This window comes from Dipodomys ordii, unplaced genomic scaffold (assembly GCF_000151885.1).
Source record: "Dipodomys ordii isolate 6190 unplaced genomic scaffold, Dord_2.0 Scaffold52, whole genome shotgun sequence".
In the NCBI taxonomy this organism is placed as follows: domain Eukaryota; kingdom Metazoa; phylum Chordata; class Mammalia; order Rodentia; family Heteromyidae; genus Dipodomys; species Dipodomys ordii.
Window position 1 is genome coordinate 3653319 of NW_012267268.1, and position 23311 is coordinate 3676629.

At 38.0% G+C, this 23311-nt stretch overlaps 1 protein-coding gene across 11 annotated transcripts; it reads left to right on the forward strand.

The window, feature by feature from the left end:
- Positions 1-1148: 1148 nt before the first annotated feature.
- Positions 1149-22793, forward strand: Insig2 (insulin induced gene 2). 11 transcript variants are annotated; one of them, XM_013020728.1, is made up of 6 exons: positions 1149-1222; positions 8364-8751; positions 15160-15284; positions 19010-19176; positions 19348-19447; positions 21047-22793. In XM_013020728.1, the coding sequence occupies exons 2-6, from the start codon at positions 8508-8510 to the stop codon at positions 21086-21088; spliced, it is 678 nt and encodes a 225-aa protein (XP_012876182.1). In that variant the 5' UTR covers positions 1149-1222; positions 8364-8507; the 3' UTR covers positions 21089-22793. The 11 variants fall into 11 exon arrangements, with proteins under 11 accessions (XP_012876182.1, XP_012876191.1, XP_012876180.1 ...); XM_013020737.1 differs by having other exon boundaries at positions 1192-1222; positions 8364-8371; XM_013020726.1 differs by having other exon boundaries at positions 1200-1269.
- The last annotated feature ends 518 nt before the right edge of the window (positions 22794-23311 follow it).

The following is a 23311-nucleotide window of genomic DNA, read 5'->3' on the forward strand; positions in this document are numbered from 1 at the left end:
TATAATAAACCTAGGTCGTCAACTACTAGTGTAAAAAACCTACAGGACTTAAAATTAAGAGCCAGAGAAAACAAAGTTCAAGTAAATTTTGCTTAGAATTTTGTGGCAAATTTAGCTTCTCCTGCACCGTGTAGAAGTAAATGTGATGAAAAGATTATACACCTAAAAATCCATCTTATCGTTTACCAAAGTAAAACAAACAAGGTAGTTCAACCAGCTGACACTCTTATGAAACTTTTATGCTCCTACTTCATCTAACGCTTTCCTTAAAATCTGGCCTCACTTGTAAGCCAGGGAAAAGGCGATCTGAGACAGTTCTGCCACACAATATAATCAAGCCTTTAGAAACAGAACTTTGCCTCTGAATGAATGAATTGAATGAATGCTTTCAGCGTTTACAGGTGGCTGGGCTGCGCACGGATCGTGCCGTTTCCATTCAAAACGAAAGTTCACGTTCAAATTCTAAGGACTGGTTCATGCTCTGGAAGGCTGGCCTCTTCACGTCCACGGAAGCGATACCTGGGACAAATGAGGGCTTCTCTCCACCTCACCACGACACCCCCAAGGCCTTCTCCGGAAGCAGCCGCCGTGACACCGCACAGCATGGCCATCCTCAGGCAGGACGGCCGGCAGGTGCAGGATGGGGGGGGGGATGCCGGGCAAACAGCCACTGTGCTCTCCCCGCAATAAGCTGTGGCTGCTCAGGGAGGGAAACCGGGCAGCGGGCAAAGCTAGGGCAAAGCAGCCAGGAACTGACAGCCAGCGTCCACCGAGGGAAGAAGCAGCTGGTCACCCACGCTCCGGAGCCCTCAACCTCCCCGGTGAACCAGGGAGGCGCAGAGGGCGGCGCCTCACCCTGAGTCTGCGTGAGTCCTCGCACGACTCTCCTCCTCCGCCCGCGGGCGCAGCGTCGGGACTCGGGTCACAACTCCAGTCTCGCCGGGTCAGCAAACAGCTGATTCCGCAGCCTCCCACCACCTCGCCTGACCACGCCTCCTTCCAGCCCCCAAATCTCCCGCAGACCGGAAGCTCTGTTGCCCCGGCTTACTAGTAAACTAGCGAGAGCCAGCGGGAACCGGAAGTCTCTCTGCCCCGACTGCCGGCGCGGTGTGCGTCCGCTGCGCATGCGGAGTAGGGCTTGGGCGGACTTGTGGGAGGGGAGGAGGAAGAGGTGGAGCACGGGGGGCAAGGGGGCAGGTCCCAGAAGATGGCGGAGGCGGGGGTGAGTTGGGAAGTCTCCCAGCCGAGCGCAGGTGACGTGGTGCCGAGGCAAGCAGCCTGAGGACGAGGGTAGCCCTTGGGAAGAGGAAGTACTTATGCTGTTTTGCAGGCTGGGATTCCTGGTGGCAGGTGTGGGGGACCGAGGACCGCAGGTGGGGCCTGCAGATGGAGGGGCTCCTCTCACCTGGGAGAGATCTAGGGGGGACTTCCGGCTCGGGGGGAGGCCGCAGGGCAGGCCCAGGCTTCCTGAACAGTGGGCTGAAGGACAGCGGGAAGGGCGACCCTGGAGGTTTTGATGGTGGTGGAGGTTTGGCAAGCTGTCAAACAGAGCTGTCAGAACTTGGGTAGCTTGTAGCCTGGGAGAAAGACTCAGGTTTGCGATGGAGATGGATCAGCATTAGGACTGATATCAAAGTAAACTTTGTATCCACCAAGATGACATGACATTGAGTTGAGGACTTTGGCTGTTTGGATTGGGACTGCGTACATTGGGAGCAGATCTTGTGGGTACAGCCAAAGAAAACTCTTGCCAGGGCTTAGAAGTCGATTGGTGTTAGCTGCTTGGATTTTAAGGTCGTCCGCGGGATGTGACCATCTGGAAAAGAAAGCAGTGCCCAAGATAGGGGTGGGTGTAGAGAGGGGGGCTAAAACTTAAACAATAATGACCCGTGTCCAGTTATTAATGAAAAAAGTTTTTAAAGAATAGTACTCACTAGATAGCGTAGGAAAAACATACTGTGAAGAGCTTGATGTTTTGTAGGATTGATGATTCAAGAAGAAACCCATAGACTTGCTTGCAGGGCCCCGAAACTGCCTAGCTACAGTATTGTAGTGGTACTGAAGATTGCAAGGAAAACAAGCTCCATCCAGTCTTAGGTGTAGAAAAATGAAGGCAGCTGAGCTGTGGCTAGATTATGTTTTCTAACTTTGAGGTTTAGCACTGATAGTTAACCAAATGAAAATGTATAAAAGGGATGCCTTCGCTAATCAGGGTCCCATAGGGAGAAAAATAGCTAATGTACTTTTTTTTTTTTTTTTATCCCGCGGCTCCCCCCTTCACTCCCATTTTCTCTGGACTTTGTGTTCAGTACTGTGTTTTGACCAGTGTGTTGTTACATACTGAGTTTTCATACTCAGGTTCATGTCTAGTATGACCAATCTGTGAATCATGTATATTTGGGAAAGAGGCTGATTCTTTTTTAAACTTGACAATAGTTGCATTTACACATAGTTGCACTGAAAAGGAAATAATAAAATGCAGTTCCATTATTTAAAAAGCTTCTTTTCATTCTTACCAGAAAATTAGCCCCAAATGGTAGGCTGTTTTTTTTTTTTTTAGAGACAGAGATTGATATTTAAAAGTAGTAGAGGAATTCAAATGTTTCTTGATTAACATCTTGGATTTTAGTGTTGAGAAAAAAACAATGTATTCAATGCAAACATTTTTCTTCTTAGAAGTTTAAATGCACTTAGCCTGTTATTCCTACACTCATGCTTTTAAGGAGACCTAAACTATTCCATTGATTTGTGTGTCTTTCTAGTCTTAATGCTTATTCTGTTTTGTGGACAATATTCTAAATTAAGAGAGCATATGGTGAAAAAGAAGTAGTCATTCAGCTTTATGATTTGGTAATATATTTGGAAAATGAGGACTGTTTGGAAAATAACCACCTTTGTTTGGGTCTAGGGAGTATTACAATTGTTAGAATGCAACTGGTTCTCTAGGGGGTATTGCATTCATTAAAATGCAACAGATTCTGAAGTTTTCTATTTTTGTGTTAATTTTCAAATGCCTGTTGCCTTTAAGTTGATTCTGTGTTAACATAAACTTCAATTTTCACCCAAACAACCAGAATCATTTATATCCCTTTTTTATTTACCTTCAAATATTAATAGCAATTCATTACCAGGTAGACACATGGAATAATATTTTTTCTATTTTTGATGCTTTGTCACTGTTCTAGCCAAGGTATGTGAAGTATTTTTCTTTGTTCAGTCATGTGTCTTATGGCAGTTGTGGGCAGGTATGTAGGTAGAATTTTTTCATGTCCCGTAGAAAGGTTTTTGTTTTACCTTGTTGAAAATATTCCTTTGGAATGTATAGCAGTTTACCAGTATAACTTTAAAAACTTTTAATGTGTGATTTTGTGTGTTTGTGTGTGTCGTATTTACAGAAGAGGAAATGTTGTGAGGTGAAAGAAAGTCTAGAGTTAGAGTGGTTGTGCCTACTGGGAAGGAGTTGTGTGTTCTTAGAAAGTTATTTGGCCTACTTGATTTTGTAAAGTGGGAATTTAAAGCATCAGCTTTTATTACCAAGATTATCAGGAACCATTGTGATATTGTCCTTTAAGCAGTGTTTATATCTGAAACTTCTTCCCTGACCAGTAGTTTTTTCAAATAATCTATTTTTTCAAATGTAGATTAAAAAATGGAGAATCAAATTTCTTATTGTTGTTAGCAATATTTACATGTCTAAGTATGCTTTAAGAAAATGATGCCAATAATTAGAAAAAACAAACAAGCCATATTTGTTATTCAGATCTTTTTTCTTCTTTTTTGGTCCTGTCTTGGGCTTGAACTCAGGGTCTGGGTGTAATCCCTGAGCTGCTTTTCCTCAAGGCTAGTACTCTGTCTCTTGAACCACAGCTTCACTTCCAGCTTTTGGTAGTTTATTCGAGATAAGAGTCTCACATGCTTTTCTGCCCAGGCTGGCTTTAAACAATTGATCCTCAGATCTCAGCCTCCTGAGTAGCTAGGATTGTAAGTGTGAGCTGCTGGTACCCACCTATTCTTTTGATAATTTACAATAATGGCACTAGGGAGTATAAGTTACAGAACTCCTTTAGTGTGCAATAGATAATGAATTTTTAAATCAACTTTATGGTTTTATTGTATGATCTTGTGGAATTTGCTATCCATTTGATGAATCTGATAATTACCACATGTCTGCAGTGCATACTTGTAATGGGAAGATCCAATACATCCATTCCATGTACTCCTCTTCCCTCCCCCCCCCAAAAGGAAAAAACTACTGACCCATTGGTAAAGTCTTCAATTTGTTATTTCACTTGATCACTTCATGTGGTATTCTCCTTACTGGTAAAGTGAGAAAATGTTTAGAACACTGATTCTTAACTTTATTTGGATACTGGAGTTTTTTGAGTCCTTGATATAAGGACTCTCTTTTCTGGAAAGTGCACACATGTACATTTTTGTTGGTTTTGCACAAGGCTCAAAAATAAAACCCTCTGTAATAGATGATCTCCTGATTCCCTTCCATTTCTTAAATTTTAGGACACAATGATTCTAAAGCCCTGTAGCTTCTATTTTTGTCCATAGTAATTATACCATTGTGTAGACACAAAGTTGGCTTTGGATCTCATTCAAATAAACATCAAATGTTATTTTAAAAGAAAACTTGTAGGGTAATGTAGGCAATTGTAAGGAAGCACTACCAGGAAAGATGGAGTAAATACTGGTGACAAGAAACAAAAATAGTTTAGAAAGTCTTTACTAGCCTTGAAGTAGAGTGAAGAAATAGGGCTCTGGCAATCAGAGGCTCTCCCTTGGAGGACAATGCCTCCCTTGAGGCATTTGGATGTACTTCGAGGACAATTTTGGTTATCACAAATGGGGAGGCTGGTATTTAGTGGGCAGGAATCAGGGATGCTAAATGATATGTAAGGATTAGATAAGTTACACACATTCAAGAATTAATCTGCTCCAAATGACAGTACTCTGACAAGTCCTGGAAAGTGATGAAGGGTTGGGGATAGAAAAACTGAAATAGCTTCAAAACCGAAGTTATTTTGTTTCCTTAGAAAGTACTGTTAAACATAAAGTATCCATTGCTGCTAATTCCCCTTTGAAATAATTCACAGATGGAAGCAAGTGATTTGCTAAATCCATCCTCTTTTACTCCATTAGCTATAGATTGGGTGCAATGCCTTCTGAAGGACTTTGTTGGAATTTCTGAAGGGCAGTCTCTTAACAATTAATGTTTATGGTAACTATTTGAATTTTTTAAAATACCATTTTTGCTGGGTGATAGTGGCTCATACCTGTAATCCTAGCTATTCAGGAGATTGAGATCTGAGGATCATTGTTCAAAGTCAGCCTGGGCAGGAAAGCCTGTGAGACTCTTAGCTCCAATAAACTGGCAAAAAACTGGAAGTTGGGTGTGGCTCAAGTGGTAGAACACTAGCCTTCAACAAAAGCTGATCAGGGACAGCACCCAGGCCCTGAGTTGAAGCCCCAGGACTTGCACACACACACACACACACACACACACAAAAGATCTCCTTTTTAAATTAGTACACTTTTTGTTTTAGTATACCTCAAGGTGTTATGTGTTTATTCTCATCATTTGGACTACAATATAGTCTCCTGCTTATTTTGGCATTCGTACTTTGAGAATATAGTGCCAGTAAAGTATTTAGTAACTTCTGATTTTATATAGATCTATATTAATTAAAAAGAAAAAGGGTTAACTAATTGAGGCGGGTGTAGTTGGACTCTGGGCACTAGGAAAATAGAATGGGTTTTAGAATCAGACCTGAGCCAACATTCCAGTTCTGATCCTGCATGTTCAGTACTCATTTGCTAAATCCCTTTTATGTAGTTTTCTCATTTGTAACATGAGGATGACAATTCCTCCCATTAGGATTGTTCTGAGGATGAATTACTCTGTGTCTGGCAGAGAGTAAGCTCTCAAAATGGTACTCTTATCAACAATGATGATGAGGGTGAATTCTGTAGCTGGTAAACCTTGATGAGTATCCAGAACACATGAAAGGCTGATTGTATCAATTCCATACCAGATCTAGGTGGTGGTTTTCTGGGCATTTTCAGAGTTTCTTTTCCTACAGATTGTTTGTAATATACACCATTTCCTACATTCTAGTAAGCTGTGGAGCTCAGTTATGCTATAGAATAAGTAGGTTTTAAGGACTGGTTTGAAAATGGTATTCTCTGTTAAGTATTTATCATATAGGATTGATAGGCTAGGAAAGCTGGGAGCACTATGTTCTCTTTTTTATAGTTATTTCTGCTAGCCCCATTCGTTGAATATAAGTTCCAAGATTTGTGAAGTGGCTTGAGAACTAGAAACTCAATGAATTATAAATGGTTAGGCTCTAAATTTGCCTTCTGAAAGGCCTGCTGAATCCAGAAGAGTGAGCCCAGTTTAATTAAACAATTAGGACTATGTATGTGTGGAACTCTCTGGTGGACTAAGCAGAGGCTCTGTGGAGGTGTAATAGTGAATAAGGCCTACATAAAAAGTTTATTAACTGTAAAGCAACTATACACATAATTACCAGGTAGCAAGTGGAAGTACTGTTGGTAGTTTTAAATAAATTGCTTTGAGAGTCAAAACTAATGTCACTTATGTACTAACTTGTAAAGATATCCAAGATGGATCATAATTGGGTAGGATGAAAGTAACTTACAAAAAATAGCCTGTGTGGTATTTTCCCATTTAAAAACTGTTAGTATTCATAGAAGACAAACAAAAGTATAAGTGACAAGTTTGGAAAGGTGAATGTCATGATAAGAACAAGGGCTTTGCAGTCTGGCTGCCAAGATTGTGTTCCTGGTGACTTAACCTTTAATGTTTGCCTCACAGTGGTTGTCATAGACAATACTTTGCTTACCTCTTAGGGGTTGTTTTTATTTTTACCTTTTGAGGCAGAGTTTTGTTATGTGGCTTAGTACTTCAAACTCCCAGTTCTCTTGCCTCAGCCTTCAAAGTGCTGAGATTACAAGTGTGTGTCAAGGTTAAGTAAGTTTCCTTATATCAGTGCTTAGAAAGACATACAAAAAGCTTCACGTGTTGTTTATCTGAAACACACACAATGATTACTACATTTGTATGGTTTGTGTTACCATAATGAAATACTAGAGGCAGGCTAATTATAAAGAAAAGAGCTTTATTTTGCTCATTGTATCAGAGATTCAAGGGTATCATACCAGCATCAATTCTGTTCTGGCAGCTATACAAGAGATGGCTAGAGTGCTGGTGAGAGGGCAAGATCACATTACCAAACAGGAAGCAGAGAGGTTGGGGTCTCAAAGTGCCTGCCAGGACTCTGCCTCCCACCATTACCACTGTGAAGACCAAGCCCCGAACTGGTGAATCTCCGTGGGTAAAAACAACATTCAAACTCTGACAGTCACTTTACCTAGACTGATTGTGGTAGAATGTTTTTGGGTTTTGGGAATCAGGCCATGAGGATAAAACTTCTGTAGAAGTATTGTCATTAAGTTACTCATAGGCCTCCTCTTTTACTGCTTCCTCTTCTGGCTTGCTTACCATGACTGCCACAATTGCAACATTTGACAGTCTCTGTGAAAGTAGTATGGGTCACAGCTGTGACTCTGGGGAGAGCGGGGCAGGTCTGGCTTCTGTGGTTGGTGTATATATTGGTGCTTGGTGCTCTGGTATTTATAGAATGCTTTTATGGAGAAATTAAATATATATAAGCATTAAAACGTTCAAATGGTCATTTTGTTCTTCTATAGAGGACAGTCTCAAGAAAAAAGTCCCATTTTATTGTGAAAAGTACAGTATCTTTGGTCAGAATTTATTATGTTGCTTTTCTGTAAAGTATGAAATACTCCGTTGTAACTAATGTGTGTTAGAGAGTTAGATAGATAATACCTTGGATTGTCATCTTCCAAATTTTTTTTTTAAATTGTGAAAACACCATACAGAGGGGTTACAATTGCATGGACAAGGTAATGAGTACATTTCTTATCAAGCATTGTTGCCTCCTCCTTTGTTTCCCCTTCCCATCTCGTCCTCCCTCCCCGGCATCTTCAAGTTTTTGTTGGAAGTATTTCAGTTTAACTGTTTGTTTTTTCTAGAGGAGGGGCTAATTTTTTTTAACTATTATTCTAATATTTGTGTTTCTTGGATTACTTATTCTGGCCTAGTAAATCTAAATGTGGTACTTAAAAATTATGCCATACATATTATAAAATTACTATTAAAATATTTTCTTAATCAGCAAATAGCTAATTTAAATAAATCATACATATATTTCATTGTGTATGTGTTTAAATTAACTAGTGTAGAAATCAGAAAAAGGTGTATATATGTATCAGACACATATTGATTTCTTTTTTCTTTTCTCTTGCAGGATTTCTGGTAGGTCCTACTTCAGGACAAGATGTACCATTGAAATATCAGTCCACTTTGATTAACAGACAACTGGACTTGTCAGCTGGCAAGCTTCTTTTTAACTTAATTTTGTTTTCTTTCTACGGCTTGGACTTATGAAACTATGGCAGAAGGAGAGACGGAGTCACCTGGACCCAAAAAATGTGGGCCATATATCTCATCTGTCACTAGCCAGAGTGTGAACTTGATGATTAGAGGAGTAGTTTTGTTTTTTATTGGAGTATTTCTCGCATTAGTGTTAAATTTGCTTCAGATTCAAAGAAATGTGACACTTTTTCCACCCGATGTGATTGCAAGCATCTTTTCCTCTGCGTGGTGGGTACCCCCATGCTGTGGCACAGCTTCAGGTATGTGTAGGCTATTTCTGCAGTGTGCAGGAAGGAGACAGGACAAATGAGTGGATGTGCTTTGAATGATAAACTTAAAAAAAAATAATTAGCTTGGGGTATAATTTAAATTCAGAACAATGGACCTGTAGGTGAAAACCTTGATGTCCTTAGGCAGTAGATACAGTCATGAAATTATGGCCACAATTCAGCTACAGAACATTTCTCTCCACCCTCAAACTCTTTTTTTTTTAGGGGGTCCGGTTGTGGGGCCTGAACTCTGAGTCTGGGCGCTGTCCCTCAGCTCTTCAGCTCAAGGCTAGCACTCTACCACTTGAGCCACAGTGCCACTTCTGGCTTTTTTATTTTCTGCTTATGTGGTACTGAAGCATCGAACCCAGGGCCTCATGCATGCAAGGCAAGCGCTCTACCACTGAGCCACCTTCCCAGCCCATCCCTCAAACTCTTTAATGCCATCTTTCATCTCTTCTTTACCTCATCCTCAGGCTGCACTGCTCTGCTTTTCTCTCACTAAAGACTGTTTTTTTTTTTTAACTTTTTCTAAAATGTCAATAGAATCATAGAGTATGTACTTTTTTTGTGATTTCTATGTGACCTGTGAACTTTAAAAATTTTATCTTTCAAAAAATAAATCTTGGCTTCCTTTAGGATGGGACATTTAGCATCACTTCACTTAAGTTAGATTTTAAGTGATTGTGATGATGGTCACTACAATTTGATTTTGAAACAAATAAAAATTTGAAAAATGAAAAAAAATTAGAGTTTAAAGCTTCATGTTGTATTTTTTAGATTTTTGTATATGCGTTTATCCTTTACATCTTGTTTTGAAATGTACCGTGAGAATAACAAATGTTGCAGAAATCAACAAGGCACACTCTCTTTAAAATCATCATTATGCTTTTAGTTACTCTGGCTTGTGTTTTGATTGTATAGACAGTGTGCAATGGATAAAGTTGAATATTTTAGATACTTTATTGATCTTGAGCTTCCATAATGAAAATCTCTTTTTCTAATGACTTAAACAAAAAAGTTAATAAATAAAGTCATAGAAGGTAGCCATAAACATGTTGCAGAATATAATCTGGTTTAGATAGAAAAATTGCATTTTTGAATGCCCATACTTAATATATATCAATATCTCACACAGGAAGTAGGTCCTCTTATCTTTCATCCTAGATTTAGAAGTCCAAAGGTGTGTCCAAAGGTGAGGCTGATTTGTAATATATATTTAAATGATCTCATGAAACCTGCTAGACAATCATGTAATCCCGTTGCATGGATCAGAAGACATTGTCATGGTAATGTTTACTGTGACTTTTATAATGAAGACTAAATATTATAGTATTCACTTTAAAAGAGAAACCATAAAGTTATTGATTCTTAGCTTCTCCAGGATTATCATTTTCTAAGAGAAATAGTCCAAATAGACAAAGACAAGAAAACATAGTTACATTTTTATCACTCTTTGTTAATGTCTGCTGGTCCTCATGCATTTAGATTCAGAAAAGAAAAATCAATAGCTTATTCTAGTTTTGTTATTTTCCTTAAATTTAAAGCTCTGGCAGGCTGCCAATAGAAGCCTTTGGATTTGGGAGAACATGCCTTTCAGTACTTACAAAGCAAAGGCAGAGGCGAGCAAGATGACTTACTACAGGTCTACTGATATGGCAGCACATCTCTTAACCCCAGGATTCTGTAGACCAGCTTTAGGAGAGAGATGGTGGTATTGTGTCTGAGATAAAGAGAGGAAATCAATGAGATGAGGGCCCTGGACCAAGGGCCAGTATATGGTAGCATCATATACTGGGGAACAGAACAGAGAGAACTGGCCCCTTTTTTTTTTTTTTGTACTCAGATCACCTCTTTGCAAGCCTTCACTCAAGATGGTAGGCCTGGATGGAATCTGCTGGTGTGTGGTATATATTCTGGTTTGGGGCAGAGAAGTTTGAGTTTTCCTTACACCTCATAGAGAGATGGGTTCATCTGCTCTTTCTTGTGTCCCTGTCACAAGGACTCTTTTTTCAATAAACTCAGATTTAGGAAGAAAGGCTCCAAATCTTAGTACTGCCACTTTGTCCTCACTGTCCTTCTACTAAGTTTGTTACACTTAACCTCAAACTTTTTACTTGGTAGAGTTGCATTTACAGTTCTTGCTTGACAGTTTCTTCTGTAAGTGTGTGCTATACTTGGGCAAAACAAAGTAGAAGTATCCTCAAGTCTTGATTCCAGTTCACTGTGCTGCTGGTTTTTGTTGGGATGGATGAAAGTAAAGATTTATCAATGTTTCCAAGGTAGAAAATGGATTTCGGCATACTGTCTGCTTCCTCCAGTCCTGATTGTCATTTCAGGGAAAATATGAGGAAAAAAAAGAAGTAAGTGATGTAAGAAATATAGTTGTTTTGTGTGTGTATGTGTGTGTGTGTGTGTGTGTGTGTGTGTGTGTGTGTGTGTGTGTGTGAATTTTTGGGTGGTATTTATGTTGATATGTATTTTCCAAAACCATTGAGGTTCTTAACATCATTAGTAAAAACTAATGGTCATCTTTTGATGACTTTCTTAGACCAAGTATCTATCTTTTGGAGGGTCTGCATCCAGACTCAACATTTTCTCCCTGTAAACAATAGCCTCTGGTTATTTGTTTTTTTCTTTTCTGTCTTTTTTTTTCTTTTGTTGGTCATGGGGCTTGAATTCTGGGCTTGGGCACTGTCCCTCAGCTCTTCAGCTCAAGACTAGCACTCTACCACTTGAGCAACAGCACCACTTCTGGTTTTCTGAGTACTTTATTGGAGATAAGAGTTTCATGGACTTTCATGCCCAGGCTGGCTATGAACCATGATCCTCAGATCTCAGTCTAGCTAGGATTACAGGCGTGAGCCACTGGCACCCAGCTGTTTATTTCTACTTACCTATAGCACAGTCCTTGACAGAAATGATGATGATTCTCCAGGACAGCTAGAGAAGCCTGATGAACAGCTTTTGATGCCCTTTCCATTTCTCAATTACCTGTTGTTCATTTAAAGTTGCTGATGTTATGAGTTGATTACCTCCCTATGGGTGCAGAATAGAGTTAGAATTGGAAAACTTGTTCATTCCCAAGGGCCACAAAAGACTCATCCTAAATATTTCTAGAGAAGTTGCCACAAAATCCACAAGTAGCCAAGTTGAGTCCATACTTCTGAAAGTAATAATTAAAAAGAAAATATGTTTCCTCTTTCTTCATGCTGATCATTACCCCGTTCCTGGAGAGTTAGCTCTATAAGATCATTCTTTTCACTCTCCTTCCTCACCTACCTCCCAAGAGATACACTACCTCACCGTCTGTTTTTTAACCTAGATGCTTGGAGTTACCAGTTCTTTTCTTTCTGTTTGTTATTTTACACCTCCTCCACTCATGTTTTATACTCACCATTGTAAGAACAGTTGCCCCTCTCTAGAACAGATATAATGTTGACCTCTTTCTGATTCCTCACTGTGGTAGGGTAGTCTTCTTACATTAAGGTCTTTGCCTACTTTTATCTTTCTCTGGATCTTTCTGAACTCTGAAGCTTCCTTCATGCCTGGGCTTTCAACTCCCTAGTAATGCCAGCTGTTCTCAGTCATCCCTGTGTTTTCTCAAATGTCTCTGCTTGCTGAGAACACTGTATACTAGTCGCTTGCTCAATGCTGCTGCCCCTAGGATCACCATTTCTAGGAAGCTTTCTGACAGCCACCACCCTACCTCCCAGCAATACTTGGAAGAAGAGGATCTGGAACCCTCAGAACCCTGTCAGTGCTTACCACAGCATTATATTCAATAGAGTTTGCTCACTTAGCCACTGGGTTCATGATTTGCTCTTTTTACTTCCCTGTCAAGCAAAAAAATTAGATATGTTGTGAGGTGTAAGTATTTGCTGAATAAAAATATAACCCTATCTGTCCTCATTTTTCATAGTTTTCCATGAAAGGGTAACAGATGGAATGGCTCATTTTCCCCAGCCCTTCTTGCAAAATGCTTAACTGTGTTCCTTTTAGTGCCTCCCTGCATTGAGCACAGTGCTAGGAAAATGTGATGGCTTACGATTGGTGTTTTACAAACTTCTTTTGTCTTTGGTCTTGTCAGACTCTTACTAGGAAGTCATTTAAAAATATTACAAGAAATATGATTTTGTACCAGCAAACTATCTGATTAAGCAGACAATATTTGCCTATGATTTTACACAGGCATGATTTTAAGTCTCTCTTTTAAAAAGAAAAAAAATACAGGAAGTAGAAGAGAAGCTCAGAAATATTCTGCTGAGCTTTCCAACAGTGCAGCCTCACTGTGCTATTGCTATCAGACTCTGCTGCGCCTTTATTGAAAGGAAAGAAAGAAGACATTTAATGGGAAGTGACAAGCTTCTTTGAATTCTCCCTCTCAGTGAGCAACCAAGAACCATGCATACTCAATGGATTTGATCTTTATTGGCAAATCCCAAGGTTAGCAGTGTGACAGTTTAAATTCCTTTTTTGTGGTTTTGCTTTCTCTCTTCAGTTGTCTCTCACTTGTGAGTCTGACATCACACAAATAAGAATATAGTCAATTTTACTGATTTATATCTTTGCACACACGTCACTATTCTCTATGTGATAATTCTTTACTTATGGCATCAACTGCTGAGCAAAATTGACTTGGAATGCATCCTCTTAGTTGATTTTACTCAGAAACAAGAAAGCAAGATGTAGATATATATAGATACAAATAATATTGATAACTACAGATACATCGCTCTGTGTATCTAACTACATATGTCTTATGGGGAGAGGAGGAGGAAGAGGGAGGTTGACAGATGGGATGTTAGTTTTCTAACTTCAGTAAGGAGAAAAGAAATAATGTTTAGATATTTTTAATTATTGGGCATGATTATTGTTATTTTACTTATTTACAAATTTAGAAATATGATAAATCTCACAAGATTTTAGAAAACTGTCTTTTTTTTTAAATCATGAAACTTAAATTTTCAAATAGCTGCTGGAGGTTTGCATTGCCAAGATTTGTCTCTTGATGATCTGAGCCCAGATAGGAAAATGTGTATATTATTGCAGCATCTTCTCTCTAGATAGAACTGGTTAGACAGTTCTTTCCAGTACTGTCCTATTGGTCTATTAGCCTGTGATTTGAAAAATATATTAGTTTCTGGTTCTGTTGATGATTGAATTCAGCACTTGTAGGATGTAGCTAGCCAATTCCATGGGGGGAGAGGCACATCTGACCTTTGTACACTTAGATTTGGTATAATTCCATTAGACATCATAGGTGATGTTGGGTATTTCTAACATGCTGTTCAACTGAAGTGGTTAGTATTACTTTATTATAGAATTAATAGCAGTACAGTTCTGTTTTGAGAAAGATTAGGAAATCACATCTGCCTACCTATTTCCTGTTAAATTTAATTGGTAGAGTGTGCTCTCTACATAAATTGTTGAATAAGGTCTAGGTTCATTAGCATTTTTGTAACAAATAACATAGTCTACATTTTCTTCTACATGAATAAAAATGTTAAGATCTGACAGGTATTTGAGTTAAGGATTAGATGAGACTACTTTGATTGGATGAGACTACTCTATAGTCATAGCTATTTTGTATACAGTTGATATATGTGTAAGTACACAGGTAGCTTTCAAGATGTTCTTTCCCAAATTAAGAAATATACTAAGATGCTTTCTTCATGCCTTTTAAGGGTGGACTGAAATTCTACCTCTATATTTGTATTCCTGTATGCCAGGTGCCTTCGATTTTTCTGTATGCAGAATGAAATGCACACATAGATTTCTGTTGAAAGTTTTCCTGCTTTAACCGTATGACCTCGGTCTTACTAGAAGAATAAAATGTGAGTGTCAGAAAAAGGTGGAAGATGCAGAAAACTAAGACAAGCAGCTGATAGGGGCAAAAACTAATCTACATAACACAATAGCCAGGAGCATTTGGACATAGTATATATGATAAATTGCTTGTTACATGTTCATGCTTCTATCTTCTCTTTAGATGGGTTGCATCTAATAGCATATCTTAGGGTTGTAGAGATTTCAGAGAATATTGTTTAACTGTTAAATTGTTTGGTGCTTTTCAAGTCTCATAGACATTCAGAGCAGAAAAGTAGCATTTGTCAGTTTAGTCCTGTCTGTTCAGTTGTGACCCACACACTTAAAGAGTGTTTTGTCTGTTAGAATTAAAAATCTCTTGTCATTTACAGTGCTTTCTTCAATGAGCTATTCTCATTTTTTTTTGGTTTTGTTTTGGGAGGTAAGTTTAATAATGTCAGTGATGATGTTAAGTAACTTGATTTTTTGATAGAAGTATTTAAAATGGTGGTTATAGCGATTTTTTTGTAGCTTAATTGTTGCCAGAACAATACTGGAGATGACTTAATTTTTTTTTCTTTTTTTCCACAGCTGTGATTGGGTTATTATACCCTTGCATTGACAGGCATCTAGGAGAACCACATAAATTTAAAAGAGAGTGGTCCAGTGTTATGCGGTGTGTAGCTGTCTTTGTTGGTATAAATCATGCCAGTGCTGTATCCTTTACACTATAATGAAATGCGCAATAATAAAGCAGCTTGCAACAAACCAAAGGTTAAACAGCCCCTTGCACCTTCACTGTAGTAAATTGTAATGTTCCCAAGTAGTCATAAAAACAATGCGGGCTGTGTAGATAGACATTGGAGTAGTTGTTGTACAGTTATAGTTGAGGGTATGGGCCTTATTAAATCTATTTTTCAGTATCACTTAGGCTTCTCACATTAAAACATATGTGTTTGTCTCAATCAGGTTTCTTTTAAAAATAATTTTATTGTCAAGTGATGTACAGAGGGGTTACAGTTACATATGTAAGGTAGTGAGTACATTTCCTGTTGAACATTGTTACCCCCTCCCTCATTTTTCTCCCACTTCTCCTCCCTCCCAATGCCCCCCCCCCCAAGTTGTAAAGTTCATTTAATTACTTCCATTAAGATTTGGTAATTCTAAGATTTAAGCAGATACATTTTCAAAGGACCCCCCTCCCCCCACCCCGCCCTGGCTTTTTTTTTTCCACTTAGGATTTGCCAATAAGGATATGTGGTGGTTTCGGGTACCATTTCATATTTATTTATTTATCTCTTGTAACTTAAAGAAGTTATAATTTTTAAGAAGCAAACTAATTTGCTGGTTTTAATCTAGACCAAAAGGCTGCCTAAGTAGTTTTTGCTTTGCTTTGTTTTGTCTCATTTCACTTTGCTGGTTCTAGAGTATCAACTCAGGATTTCATGAGTTCTTAGCTGGCATGCTACCACTGGAACCACACTTCCAGCCCAGCATTTTTGCCTTTTACTTTTGGAGATAGAGTTTTAAGGACTTTTCCAGGTTGGCTAGGAACTGTGATCCTCTAGGTCTTGCTCTCCTGAGTAGCTAGGATTAGAATACGCATGAGCTAGCCACCTGTGCCTAGTTTTGTTTTGTTTTGGTTTTGAGACAGGGTCTCACTGTGTTGCCCAGGTGACCCTTCTGCCTCTGCCTCCAGATTGTTGCACGTTACTGACTTAAAAGTGATGTTAGTAGAAATAGTCAGCTTAGATCAGGCCCAAAGTAACTACTTTTCCTCTTAATATGTATATGTGTGTATATATGTATATATTTATATATAGACACAGTTTAAATATATACAGTTTTAGCATTCAAAAATTCTATTTTATTTCATGATTAGTTTTTTTTATAGTGTCTTCTAAAGATGACTTAAGGTAGTTACCATTTTCCTTTACCTTTATGCCTCTGCCCACAGGATAAGAAAACAAAATCCCCCCCTAGAGCATGGATCCTGCCCTCAGAAGGTTTTAGTCCTTTTATTGTTTCTACTTCCTCTTCTCTATCTTCTTCTACCTCATGACTTTCCTTTGTAGAGAAAAATCTTGGAACTGCTACTCCTGACTTGTTCTTCTAGAAGATGTAGTTTAGACAGTAAAGCTGGTAGGAGCTTTGGGAATGGAGCAGAGAAAAGAGTGGAACTCTGGTTGCCAAAAAAAAAAAAAAAAGAAAGACAAATGGGCCTCTGCATTGGGCACAGGGCCACAGTGTGAGCCTGAGGTGGATCATGCTGTAAGTTCAATCCTGTGTTCCTTATCAAAGGTATCAAGCTGTTTGGGAGATATATAGGAACAGAAACCATGGAAGGAGTTAGGAACCCGGGTTCTAAAGAGTTCCTGAGCCCTGTTTTACCCCGCCTGCAATACACTTAAAAATCTTTCCAAGGCTGTTGTTATTTTTATTTTCCTTTTCCTTTGTATTAAAGACTTTTCCAACCTAGTGAAATTTTTGAAATTGATGATTTTCTAAAAAATAAATGTTATGGTTAGGAGTGCTTAAAAAGAGAACAATCCTAGGCTCTAATATCTAGAAGAGAACTTCTTCTTTTTGTTGTTGTTCTTCTTCTTCTTTTTCTTCTTCTTCCTCTTCCTCTTCCTCCTCCTCTTCCTCTTTTTCCTCTTCCTCCTCTTCCTCTTCTTCTTCTTCTTGGTTGTGGGCTTGAACTCTGGGCTTGGGTGCTATCCCTAGCTCTTCAGTGCAAGGCAAGTACTCTACCACTTGAGCCACAGCACCACTTCCAGTTTTCTGGTGGTTATTTGGAGATAAAAATCTCATGGACTTTCCTGCCCAGGCTGGTTTTGAACCATGTTCCTCAGATCTCAGTTTCCTGAGTAGCTAGGATTACAGGTGTGAGCTACCGGTGTGTGGCTATGATTTCTATTTTTAAGATTTCTGCTTTAAATACAAATTTATGTTTTAAATCTTAAAGCTTTATTAACATATTTTTTGCTTTGTTCACTTTTTTCTTCGCTCTTAGTGAAATACTTAAGTACAAAAAATTTAGCTGTTTTCTGTCCTTTAAGCAAAATCTGTTTACAAAATTTATAGGCCTAGAGTTTTTTTTTCAATTGGGTTAGACTTTAGAAAATCACAAAGTACTACTTTTAAGATTGATATATTTTATTTGTTTACACGGGAAGCTTCCCTATTTTGCTTAATCAAGTTGACTGAGCAGAGGTGGGCCTTACACTCTTTATATATAAATGTTATTGTACAAGGCTTCAGCACTCAAAACCTTTCCTTGGAATTTAAACTGAATCATGAGAAATGCTTGCTTAGAAAGCATATATCCACATGAACTGTTGGTTTCTTGATAAATCAAGCCTAAAAAGGGACTATCCTTGACAGAGTACCACACAGGCCTCAGATGCTGAGATCCCAGTAAGCTATATATGCATGTTCATGAGGCTGGTTTTCTTGGTGTGGGCTTGCTGGTAAACAATGGTGTTAAAGGAGGGGGAAAAAAACGGCTTGATACACATTTTTTTGACTTCTCTCTAGATGTAGCATGGCCCGGTAGTTTGGTGAGATATGTAATCCCCTGCAAGGAGGTGGTTATAAAGCCAAAATGTGGCCTTTGAGACATAGATAATGCCCTTTTAATGACACTTGAAATTAATTCTTTTACTGTAATCCTCTAGCAAGAAATGAGCAAATTGAATTTGTAAAGCTTCATTTTGCCCATAGATTTTGGAGTATGAAAGGGCGGTACATTGGTGAATAGATGCTTAAGTAGGTGACAGAAATAAAATATCATTTGAGCAAACTGTCCTATGCTAGAAAGTCTCAGGCACCAAAATAGCCTGGCAGGTTGCAAGATAATGTTCACTTCAAGGCTTTATCCTCAACAAATTAAAACTAGAACAGTTGACATAATAGAAAGGGATGCTGTGTCCTTGGTACTCTTGTTTCTGAACTGCATTATTATAAAATGTGTCTGTCAGTAAATCATACAGAGAATGTGCTGTCCTGTTAAATAGCTGTCAACTCTTCTATTTCAAAGTTCCTCTATGATTTTCAAGTAATTCTAAACTCCTTCTTGAGAAATAGTACTGGTTTCCCTTTCCACCAAAGTGTGTTCCTTCAGCAATACTAGTGTTCTGAGCTTGAAGTTACATGTTTAGTCAAGAAGTTATTTCTTAAATTATAATTAGAAATGTATATAGACTTATTTTTGGAGGGGGTACAGTTCAGTGGGATCTATTAAGTAATGTCCTCTGAATTTGGTGTTTTTGAATTGAATACTTTTAATTCTACCGAAGCTCATATATTATACTGAAAGTCTTAATGTACTCAAGAAAAAGCAATTAATTCCACAGTACCATCTCTTTATTTTAGAAGAATGAGCAGGTGATATTCGTTAGCTACAAGTTTTAACATGATTCTTTAACACTGATCTCAGAAGGTGGATTTTGATAACAACATGCAGTTGTCTCTCACCCTGGCTGCTCTGTCCATTGGACTGTGGTGGACTTTTGATAGATCTAGAAGTGGCTTTGGCCTTGGAGTAGGAATTGCTTTCTTGGCAACTGTGGTTACACAACTGCTAGTCTATAACGGTGTTTATCAGTAAGTATTATTTCTTTCTGTGCTTATTGGGCTGTGTAAGTAAATGATATATGAATCCAGAAGTGAGATTTTGAATTGAGTTGGCTAGTTTACAGAATAATTTGTTTTCACTGTGATTATCTTATGTGTCCTTTCATTTCCTCTCTGGGTTCATTTCCTCTATTATTCTAGATACACATCTCCAGATTTTCTGTATGTTCGTTCTTGGTTACCATGTATATTTTTTGCTGGAAGCATTACAATGGGAAACATCGGTCGACAACTGGCAACGGTAAGCTGATGCTCCTTTAGACCCTTTTCTATGTGACACATATAAAAACAAAGCCATGTCAGGTGACATATATGACAATTTTCTCTAAATAACCATCTGTCTTCAAGGGAGAGCAGTTTATGAAGGCAACATTCTCTGATTTCTAGTTTGTTCTTTCATTGAGATAACTCATTTGAAAGAATTTAATCATGGGAGTATTAAAGGTTGAGGAGCTACTAGAGAAAAAGCCAAAATGTGTTATGGATAGGGTGATATGATTTATTGACCATATGGGGATTTTTTTTTGTTTTAACTTATCTATAGGTTTCTTTTTTTGCCAGTCCTGGGGCTTAAACTCAAGACCTGAGCTTCTTTTGCTCAAGGCTAGCAACTGAGCCATAGCACCACTTCTGGCTTCTTCTGCTTATATGGTACTGAGGAATCAAACCCAGGGCTTCATGCATGCTAGGCAAGCACTTTGCCACCTTCCCAGCCCCTTATCTATAGGTTTCTATTCCATCAAAGGGAACAGGTTTAAAAGTGAAAAGGGGCACTGGTAATAAACACAGTATTTATAAATTCAGACTGTCTCGAATAAAACAGTTGCTATGAAGGGAAAGACACTGCTGATAACCACATCATGGTGGCCAAAGTTGGAGAGTAACATTTGGAAGCCACAGCATTTCATAAATCCTATCACTTTGACCATTTTAGCCAACTGGGTGAAGTTATTGGTTTGCTTTGCTATCTTTTTTGATAATTTGGCCACCAAATTGAAACTCCACGTTGGCTCCTTTCATTTTCAATTATAGCTATAGATTTTTATAGTTGTACTTTAATATTACTGTTTTGATAGAAAACTTCTATAAAGTAATAACACTTTTCCTTTGAATGATTAAGTGATTTGAAACAATCATCTTGAATTCAGCCTTGTGATGACATTGCTGTGTTCATTTGCTTTTTTGCACCTTAAAGAAACATGCTTCCTTTCCTGTCACAGAGTTGATCTCAATACCATACTGCTATGTGTGAGTGTGTTGGGGGGGGGTGGGGGATGCCTCATCCAGGTCCTGAGGCTTGAACTCTGGGCCTGTATGCTTCTTTTGCACAAGGCTAGTGCTCTACCACTTGAGCCACAGTGCCATTTCCAGCTTTTTCTGTGATTTAATGGGAGATAAGAGTCTCACAACTTTCCCTCCTGGGCTGGCTTCAAACTGTGATCCTTAGATCTCAGCCTCCTGAGTAGTTAGGATTACAGGTGTGAGCCACTATTACCCAGCCTTATACTGCTTTCTTTGTGTACAATGCAGAAAACTCATATTTATTCTGGTTTTGGCACTTCTAGCATGTGATCAGGAATGGAGATGTAATTGAGTAGTTGAATGTCTTATAATGCTCTGAGCTCAATCCCCTGCACCACACGTAAACACAAAAATAGAGCTCTTTCCCTATCACATTTTTCATTGAATCCTATTAATTATCTAACTCTCAGAAACTGAGGAATAAAGTAGACATATGTATTAATTTTTGGAGCTTTGTGAAGACAATGTTAGCTTATTTGCAAGTTGTAATACAAAGAGATTTTAATCTATTAACCTTTTGACCTTTTAATTTTTGCAGTATGAATGTAAAGTTATTGCAGAAAAATCTCATCAAGAATGAAGAAGGCAAAAGCATATCTTTTATATACAAAGAAGAAAATGACATGTAAATGATACATACACCAACAAAACTTGGAACTGTAAAATTGCCAATATGCAGTTTTTCCTTGATTGGTGTGTATGTACACACACACACACACACACACACACACACACACACACACACACATACACATTGTTACTGCAATCTGTGATTGCTTCATCTGTAAATCAGTTAAAAACCTTTATGCATTTGACCTCAATAACTGTAAGGTATATGTGCACTACATTAAAATATGTTGATTACTAGATGAAAATTTAAAATTAATTTTTAAAACATACCATACCATTGTATGACAATGTTAATGTGCCAAAATATTCTATTATGGTCATGAGTATGAGAATGCTTTGAAAAATTCATGAATTTAGGGAAATAAGAAGAAAGACACAGTTCAAACAAAAAGCAAATGGGTAGCTGGTATTTTGTCTTGTGGTTGCTGTTGTGCCTTTTTATTTTTGTAATCACAGCAGTATGAGTCAGGACTGCCCTAATGTTTGGTTAGTTACTATTTTGGTGTTGTTTCAAAGAGTGTTTTAATATATTCTCTTCCATACAATAGGTTTAAACCTGTTACTGGAGAGATCCCAAAGAATAATTTTCTGTCTTTACAGATTTTACTGGAGCTATATGTAGTTTGCAGGTGAGGCTATCAACATTAAATTGTCTTGAAACTAAATTTGGAAATGTACACACAATTTAAAGTTAAGGAATTTAATGAGAATAAATATGGTTTGGGAATACAAAGTGACCTTCTCCTGTGCCACAGAGTGTAAAGTGATCAGAGCTGTCGTTTACAATGCAGAATCTTATTGCTTATGCACAAGGGACACAGTAAATAACCAACAAATCAAAATGAAGTTTCTAATTCTATTGGGCTCTGCAATCTATCAGATTCTATAAAGCAAAACACTCTGTAAAGCAGTTCCACTCGTTGTCAGTGGAATGCCTGGATTTGCAACCTTACCATATGCCGTGTGGGGGATGGATGAATACATGATTCCCTGTGTGTTCATGTCCACCAGGGAACAGTTCAGGTCTGTTGAAGAATGTATTGTGGTAACATTCTGTGCATGTTGAAGATTTGATAACAATTCTAGGCATATCTTGCTAATTACAGCTGTTTAAATATGCTTTAAACATATTCTTAGCTGCTCCCCTCCTCCCCCCAGCCCCGGACAATTTTCCTTTTTGAAACGGTTGACAATTATCTGATGCATGAGGGCAGTCTTCTGAGTACTTTCCCGAGTGTGTGTCCATGTGCATAAGTGAGAGAGTGTGTATGTGTGTGTATGTGCATGGGTTCCTGTTTTCCTCAAATGTCCAGTAGATACTTTAAATATTTTGATTTTAAAACAGTTGCTCTCAAACAGAGATCTTCTATGCCAAACCTTGATCTGCTTCTGTTTTCAGCACAAATACGAAGATCCTAAGAAGATTTCATTTTGAGTGTATATACAAGCTTATCTATAGTGATGATAAACATATTACTATAATTTATTATTCTATCTTCCAGATAATGTTATTCATTTAGAAAAATACAGTATATTTTTAGAATCAACTTTGTAAGCATTATGAAATCTTTAATAAGTTATAAGGTCTACAATGCATTTACTTTGAAAATTGCTGTTAAAAGCAAAATGTATTAAATATGTAATTATCAACTTGACTGAGTCTTTTCTTTTCCTTATGTCAAGTCTTAGAATATAGTACTATGGATCAATCTTATAAAATTAGTATGTGTGGTTGAATTTGTTCAGAAATTATGAGAGAAAACTACATGTAGTATTGGGGAGATTGAACAGTTGTCATTGGAATTCTAAAATTATTTCTAGATTATCTGTAAAACATGAAAATATAAATCTGGCAAAACAAAATAGTTTCAATATTTTGATAAATATATAAATACATGATACCTTTTTGCAATGAAAGTGATATTTTTAATATCACTATATTGGAAGTGTTTCTTTGCTTTTATTTAAAGTTAGAGGAATTTGATCAGCTGAAAATTGGGATTCAATTCTACAAAAACAGAAGGAAACAATTCAAATGAAATGCCCAACAGTACTTTTGTTGTGAAATTTGTTTGCACTGCGCTGTTTTACCTTAGCAAGACCACAGGACTTCTCAACGGTGCATATATTTCACATATTTTATATTTCTAGGTGGAACCCATACTCCAGATTA